Below are 8,644 nucleotides of genomic sequence, written 5' to 3'. Positions count from 1 at the left end.
TGTCCTGGAACTCACTCTGTAGACCAGGCTGGCCTTGAACTCAGAAATCTGCCTGCCTCTGCCTCCCAAGTGCTGGGATTAAAGGCATGCGCCACCATGCCCGGCTTCTATCCCTTTTCTATGATGAGCTGAGCATCTTGTTTCTCATAAGTAAATTAGAGAATATGCATTACTTAGGAATCAGAGTAAGTGGTAATTAAGGTAAATGCAAGAGAATACTACACATACAAATACTGTCAACAGTAGAACACAGTCTATCGTCAACAAATAGTGCAGAATTATTTTGCACTTTGACTACATCACTTCTTTCTACAGAAGAAAGGTTGTGGATCTGTTTTCTGATTCTGTGGAAAAGGTTCTGTTTTCTCTGTAATAGGTCAGGGAAAAGGGAAAAGGTTTACAAATTATAGGTCAATCTTTCTCCAACAACTTCAATGACATTGAACTCAGATGTCTGGGATAGTTTACTGACAGTCATAAGTGATTCATTTATATTTCTCACGGAGAACACCGGAGTTGTGAACAATGTGACCTCTGAGCTTCATTTGACAGTGCTCTTGTGCAAGCCATGCTCTGCACATTAGTCTGGACACATGGTGGCCAGGAGGAACAAAATGGGATCTGCTCAGAATCACCATACAGTTGCCAGTCCCTGCCCAGGCAGTATTTTTTACTTATGATCTCACTGTTCAGAAAAGATGAAGCGCATTGAAGGTATGGCTATAGACTGGAATGTACTGTTCAAAGCTTTATTCTTTTCTACTCAAAATAATCAGTATGTAAGTACTCCTTTGGTAGAGGAGATCACAGCACCATTAATAATAGATTCAATCCTCTTGATGGGTTAATTTTCTGTTTCCTCCCTTCAGCATTACAGATGTGTTCTGGAAAGTCACAGATGGGGGCAGAAATTAGGATAAATTGATAAAACACTACCAAGTCTGCTAGAAAAGTAACAAAGTACATACTTAATTGATGTGTATTTGAAAGAGCAACATGGTATGTTTCAACCTTACAAGCTGTGAGCCTTTGTAAAAAAATTATTTAAGAAATGTCATCCCCCCTGGGACACTCCTCAAATGCTCTCAGACACAGTTGGCTGGCTCTTCTGTGAACACATACGATGTAATACACACTTAGAGCATAAGAAAAGATGAAGGAACAAAAAGCAGCCAGCACCCTTTTAAGGGAGAATGTATCTTTGGATGGAGCAAGACAAAGATCTGGAATTTATGGTTTCAGTGTGCCTAGGGAGCCCTTTTTCCCTGTGTTCTGTCTGGAAGTCACTTTCCCTACACAGGAAGAGGGTTCTCATGCTCCTTCATCATAAGGATGCACACCTGTAGAACCAGCAATGACAATGGATGAGAATGCTGGTGCCCATCTGTGCAGAGGGGAATGACCACTGACACAAAAGGAGGCTTCCAGCATTTTCCAGAGCTTCCCACAGAAGGTTCAGTATCGAACCCGTATTAGACAAGGATAGCAGGAGCTATTAACACATGTGACTAAAGTTTTGTTCCACATCAACTGTGAAATCTGCATCATGTGTGAAAGGATAGTCTGCGATTATTAAAACAGCCCAACCAGAACCCACAGCCTATGGTAGTTAATCTTCAACTTGGAGATCTGGAATCATGGAAGGGTCAAGCTTTTGGGCATGTGTCTGAAGGATTGCCTCAATTAGGTGAACTCAAGTAAGAATACCAGGTCCAAATGTGGGCAGCTTGATAGAGCTGGAGAATGAAGTCGCTGAATACCACCACCCAGTTTTCTCTGCTCCTCTACAGTGGGTGCAGTATGTATGACCCATGCAGGTACTTCTGCCCAGATGAACAGTATCACTGTAACCCAAATTAATCCTTATTCCTCAGATTGCTTCTGTCATGTTCTTTGCCAGAGCAACAGGACAAGTAGCAAATTCACAACACTTCTAAACTTTTGAAAAAATTGTTTTTGTTTTATGAGACCAGGTCTCACTCTATAGCCTATGCTAACTTGAACTCATGGTGATCCTCCTGCCTCAGACTCTCAAGTCTCAGAAATACAGGTATGTCTGCCAGATCTTCTAGTCTTGCTGGACCTATAATAAAAAGAGAACATTGAATAAAAATATAAAAACAAGAAGAGAATTAGGAAAGGGGACAACACTGTTGTACTGTGCAGTTGAAAACTGAAAAATGAAAGGGATTTGATTACTTACAAACATATGCATATCTTGTCTTTTATAATATTTATAAATAATTTGCATGGTGACTGAAGATCTGGTGAGGAAGAAAATTTTCAGTTTACCTTTGGTTTCCATTTAGGTTTTGAGAGTTATTTTGGTATGACCACTATGATTAAGAGTATTTTGTCTACTCAAGTTGAATATCCTCTCCAGTTACTCTGATGGTTAATTTATCAACTTAATTGGACTTTGAAGCACCTAGAATATTGGTAAATCACACACCTGGGTGTGTCTGTGAGGAACTTTACAGGGATAATTAGATCACAATAGCTCTGGCTCAGTGAACAGATTAAGCCCAGAGGGATTCATAAATAGTGGCATTGGGAGAGTTGATGGGGTGGGGCCAACATGGAAGAAGCAGGTTACTAGCTTCATGTTCTTAGAGGCCATAGCATATCCTGGCCCCTTCCTGCAACTCTTTCTCTCTTCTTCCTGACCACAATAAGATGAACAGCACATTTTCTCTCAGCTGTGGAGCTCAGCATTACCTTGGTAATTGGTAGTGCTGTGGATGATGTGGCTTGAACTCTCTGAAACAATGTGATGTATTGAAACAAATGATTTCCCTTCCCGGTGGCTTCTGTCTTGTATTGCCACATTGATGAGAAAGTAATGGGTACAGTTGTCTTCACATAGATTTCAGAGGAGAGAGGATATCTAGAAGTCAGGATGCCCTGTATGTGCAAGTGGGGACTCTTAAGGCACATCCTATGCATGTTGTCGGCAATCACACTTTGCCCGGGATCTGACACCAGTGTGCTAGTCTTAGAGCTGCCTGAAGCTGTTAGTACTTCAACTTAGATATAATGGCCAAATTGGCAAACTGACTTTTTTTACTGACATGATTTAAAAATTCCCCACCCCGACTTCCCCACCACAGTGAAAAGTCTGTTGCCTTTTATGAAACCCTCTGCTGAATTTCACTCACTTTCCTCTGTGAATAAACCTTTACTGATGAGGAGAAGAGATGGAGGTGAGGCTATGTCCCTGCAGAGACCTGTAGGGTATTTCTATAATGTAGGAAAAAAAAAATCAGATGGTGGATTGGTCTGAAATGACACCAGTTGAGATAGCAAAAATGCAGAAGAGCAGATGGGACTTTCTAACTGGACTCACTGGTACTAAAAAAATACCCTGCAAATAAAAGGCCCAAATATATCAACATTTCTATTTTTTATATGTTACATCACAGTTCAGCAGTATACTCTATAAACACTGCACTTAAAGATGACATTTGATTTGCGATAAAAATATTTTAACAACTATACGATATTTTTTAAAGCTTGTCTGAATACTTCCATCATGTACAGGTTCAAAACTGTCACACATCTTCTCTCAAACAGCATGGATCTGACTGCTGATCAATGGCAATCACAGGAGTCCATCTTGCAAACAACGTTGGTCTTTTCTCTATTCCATGTACTTATGCTCGAGTAAGGAAAGCTTTAGTAGGGCATGGTGACTCAAGCCTGCCATCCCAGCTACTCAAGAGGCTGAGGCAAGAGGGTCCTAAGTTCAAGTCCTGTCTGGGCTGTAGTGTGAGTTCAAGGCCAGCTTAGTTAGTGAGACTTTGTCTCAAGCTAACAATCAAAAAGAGCTAGAGACATAGGTCAGTGGTTGATAGAGCTCGAGGGTAAACTAGCTGAATACCACCACCCAGTTTTCTCTGCTCCTCTACAGTGGGTGCAGTATGACCCATGTGGGTACTTCTGCCTTGATGAATGGTATCACTGTAACCCAAATAAATCCTTATTCCTCAGATTGCTTCTTCATGTTCTTTCCCAGAGCAACAGGACAAGTAGCAAACGCATAACACTTCTAACCTTTTGAAAAGTTTGTTTTTGTTTTGTGAGCCCAGGTCTAAAAGCCTATGCTCCCCCTGCCTCAGACTTTCAAGACTCTGAAATAGAGGTATGAGCCACTATGTCTGCATGAGACCTAGGTATCATGTCCTTTGGAAGAGGTGGGGGAGGAAGTGGGGAGAGAGGAAGAGCGGGAAAGAAATGCTATCAAACATAAGGATATAAATGGAACCCAGCACTCTTCAAAGAGACAAATAAAACAAAGCAGTCCACAAAACAAATGTAATAATGTGAGGAAAATGATTTCACTCACAAGCACATCTTTCTATTACCTTCAGACTTAAAAAGTTGACAATGTAGAAATATTATGAAAGGGGGAACCATATAAGGGTGCATAGCTGAAGATGTAGCTTGGGTCTTAAATGATTCTAGGTCCATCAAAATGAGCCATCTGGTCAACCCTCCATGTCCCTTGTTGTTAGACTGTGGTAACTGTCTTGTTGATTTTTTTAGTTCACTGTTCAGTGAAAAAACTAAAAAGGTACTTTTATGAAGAAAACAAGATGAACAGGGAGAGTGGCAGGGGAGGATGGAAAAAAATAGAGAAAGAGGGGGAAGAAAATGGCATCTTAAGTCAAAATGAAATATGACTTATACCAGTGACATCCTAGAGTCTGGGGAGTGTAACAGTCTGTCAAAACACTGTCTGGCAGACTCATCTTACAACCTTGCCTTTAGAAGAAGGTTCCACTGTGGATGCTGGAAGAAGACTTGGGGGAAAATATTTTGATTTCAATACTAACAATAGTCCTGAAAGCAAAACATACACCAGTCACCAGACAGGCCAGTTACATCATTCCTGTTGCAGAGCATGCTTCATACTGGGACTGGGGGTCTTCATTCAGTAAGGAGAATGCTTGCTTAGCAGGCAGAAGGCCATAATACTCTGGTGTAGTTCCTGTGCACACATGAATGCACACACATGCACACCAAAGAAAGGAGAGAGAGAGAGAGAGAGAGAGAGAGAGAGAGAGAGAGAGAGAGAATGTAAAGAAAAGAAAAAAAAATCTCTTCATTGAATTTAGTTCTCAGATTGTATCTCAGTCACTAAAAAACGTAAGTGTTTACACTTTATTCCTGGAAAACCACAAATTAGTATCGAAATATGTAAAATATCTCTATTTCTTTCTCTATTTTTTATTCTCCTTTCTTTTATTTTATAAAACAAGATCTTAGTAGCCCAGGCTGGCTTAGAACTCACTATGAAGCCTAGACTGATCTTGAACTCATGGAGGTCTTCCTGTCTTGGTGTCTTAAGTGCCAGGATTACAGAAATGGTGTGCCACCCCAGCATCTTCACATAACTTTACTTAGAAATCTATTCTTGAAGGGGACTAATGAAGGTGGAAGATCAGCGGGTTTCAGAGTCTGTAGTTTTTGACTGTTCCACTAAACAACGGTGTCACTTTGGAAGAATGGCATAGGTACACTGAATCTACTTTCCCAGCTGTGAAAGATGAATTCCTAGTGCAGCCCAAGCTTCAAAGTCCATTCTTTGTTACCTCCCCCAGCCTCCCCCAACACAAGTTGCCTCCCCCAGCCTTGAAGCACGCTGATTCAGACCTTGTTGCCACTAAGCATGGAACCTCCTGGGGTGGAACCTTCCGACTTACAAAGCAGGTTCTATTGTCTACACCTGCCACTGCCTTCCTCCAAAACATTATCACTACCTGCTGAGACCCTTGAGACCTTCTGGAAACCATCCTGCAGATCACCTTCAGCTGGCGAAGGGCATCAAGAAAGAACTGGTGGGGGATGGGCCTCCTTCCTCTATATAAGCTCAAAATCTCAGTAAACTCGTGGGCTTTGATCAGCTCTGTTGTCTTAGCCTCCTTCCTTGTTCAAAGTCTAATCTCTTTCAGCCCCAGCCCGCCTTTCAGGAGTACCCAGTTCCAGTGTGGCTGTGGGCGGTCGCACTTACACACACACACACTCACTCACACACACACACACACACACACACACACACACACACACACACACACACACGCAGTGTAGCAGGATGGTTTTCAGCTCCAGCTCTTTAACATGTAAGAAAACTCCAGAACAATGGGTTCTGAGTTCATGTTTCTACTCTGTGTGCTTCAGGAAAACTTAAAAGCTTCTGATGAGTTAGTTTCCTTACTTAAAAACTCAGTCTTCTGAACTACGGCGTAAGAGTAAAAGCAAAGGGCTATCTGGAGAATACCCCGAAGCACTATTTAAATTATAAAGCACCATCTAAATGTTTGCAATTAGTATGAACTTTGAATTATTTCCCAAATATTTGCTTAGTATCCACAGCCAAATGGACCTAAACTTATTCTTTTTAAAAACAATAGGGGGTTGAAGTTTATGAATCAAACTAAGGCTCTAATTTGCTTATAAATGAATTCCTGCACTTGAGACCCTGGGATTGTTGGACATAGATTGACTACTGCGATTGACACCAGGGCTCATTAGGTTTTTGGAAATACCCACCAAAGTGATTAGAGCTGCGGGAGGTCCTCATTAGCCACAGGGAAGTGCAAGTAGAAACGCCTTTTAAAATGAATGTGTGTACTACAGTGTTAGTTTCCACAGATGGCCTTCAGTGAGCATGCCTCCTGACAGCACCACGCCTGTGCAATCCCCAGACACTCTGAATCTGAGCTGACCTGCGACTCACTGTGACCTAAACAATACGGGGGAACTTATGGACTGACTGGATGGCAGTCGGATACCAAAATATTATGAAGCAACTTCTTCCATTGTGTTTTGGGGAACAGGGTTATAGTGTAAGAAGTCTGTTTATGTTTGCATGTGAAGCAGAGGTCCTGTGAGTCCATGGAAGGAGGAGGTAGTCAGACAGTCTGCCCCTGTGAACTCAGCTCTGTGGAGGTAGCAGACAGTTGCATGACGGCCATAGATGCTTTTTTCCACAAAGATCCCAGTTGACTGCAAGCCCAGACTCAGTAGAGTGTGCTAAGCCCAGAGAGTTGTGGGAGATTATAAAATGGCTATTGTTTGAAGCCTCTGCCTTAAGGTAGTGCTGTGGACTGAATCTTGAATCATTTGATCTCCAGACCAAACTTAAATACCGGAGTCCTCATCACCAGTGATGGTATTCTGATATGGTGAGCTTTGAAGAAGCAATGTGGTCAAGAAAGCCAGGCCCTCTGGAAGGAGACTAATTCCTTTATCAAGAGATCACAGGATCTTTGTCTCAGTTACCATGTAAAGGGATAGCAAGATGATAGGCCATTTACGATCCATCAAGAGAATAAGAATCTGCAAGGACTGTGTCTTAGACTCTAGGTTTCTAGAACTATGAATTCTCATGTGAGACTCCCTGTCTATCAGCTAAGACACAATGTCTGTGTTACCTTGTACTTGAACACCAAATTGATGAAGAGAGGTAGTATGTTTTTCTGCAAGAGATAAACACATGTGGAGAGCAATGTTGAATACAGCATTATACAAAAAACTTTAATCAAGCTGTGCATGGTGCCATGCACCAAGAATCCTAGCTCTGGGGAGACTGAGGCCAGCCTGGGCTATACAACAAAGCTTGTCACAGAAAGCAAACAAATCAATAAAGGGCTCCAAAAAAGATTTCAAATTTGAAGAATAAAAATGCCATCCAAATACATTATAATTAGAAATTTGACCTAGTTATAATAAAGATTAGCTGGGTATTGGATATGAAAAAGGGTTGGGGTAATTTTTCTGATAAATATATGGGATATTGAGTTCTTATGTAGCTCATTGACAAAAAAGGTAAGCTTTGTAAAGTTTGCTTGTGTACTGTCAATTGTTAAATATTGTCACTGACACATTTAAGAAATGGGGGTCCGGAAAGGTATCTCAGCAATTAAGAACAGTTTTTACATTTGTAGAGAACCTGGGGTCAGTTCTTAGTTCTGGGGTCAGTTCTTAGTTCTGGGGTCAGTTTTTAGTTCTCAACACCCATATGATGGCTCATGATCCACTGTCACTCTAGTTCCAGGGGATATGGTGCCCTCTCCTGACCTCCTTGGGCACCAGGCACACATGTGGTACATATACATTCATGCAGGCAAAACACTCAAACACATAAAATAACTTTTTAAAAACAGGAACAAAAAAGTACCATATAGAGATCAATACAGTGCCAAATAGCATTCTGATACACTTATACATTGTATGCTATTTAAATGAGGTTAAACATTTTATCATTTCTGTATGGTGAAGCTATCGAGATGCCTTCCATCAAGCTTTGTGAGACACATACTACGTTACTGTTGTCTTAGTCACCCTAGTGTGCAGAGGTACACGATAGCTTCTGTCTCCTTTCTCACTGCAGCCCAGCCCCTAGTGATCTGTTTTTCTTGTCCCTCTGCTCCCCTTTAATCTCCGCAGCTCCTGGTGACCACCTTTCTAATCTCAACTTCCATAAGATCACCTGTTTTGTACTCCACATATGCATGAGATCTTGTGGCATTTATCTTTTTTAATTATTATTATTATTTTCTTTATTTACATTTCAAATGCTATCCCGAAAGTTCCCTATACCCCCACCCCCACCCCTGCTCCCCTACCCACCCACTCCCAC

General features: G+C 41.5%; 1 protein-coding gene across 4 annotated transcripts in view; it reads right to left on the bottom strand.

The window, feature by feature from the left end:
* Pter (phosphotriesterase related) overlaps nucleotides 1-8,644 on the bottom strand; it is a 70,311-nt gene that overhangs the window by 24,762 nt on the left and 36,905 nt on the right. Inside the window, exon 1 of one of the 4 annotated variants that reach the window (XM_029536107.1) lies at nucleotides 1,999-2,085. The exons of the other annotated variants lie outside the window; for them this stretch is intronic. Coding sequence (XP_029391967.1) covers nucleotides 1,999-2,008 — 10 coding nt within the window. The 5' untranslated portion in view covers nucleotides 2,009-2,085. Of the gene's footprint in view, nucleotides 1-1,998; nucleotides 2,086-8,644 lie in introns of those variants that run through there. 4 annotated transcript variants of the gene reach the window in all.

The sequence above is a fragment of the Mus pahari genome, chromosome 3 (assembly GCF_900095145.1).
Source record: "Mus pahari chromosome 3, PAHARI_EIJ_v1.1, whole genome shotgun sequence".
Taxonomy (NCBI): Eukaryota; Metazoa; Chordata; class Mammalia; order Rodentia; family Muridae; genus Mus; species Mus pahari.
Note: the sequence above shows the minus strand (reverse complement) of the source record. Positions and strands in the feature narration are given on the sequence as shown.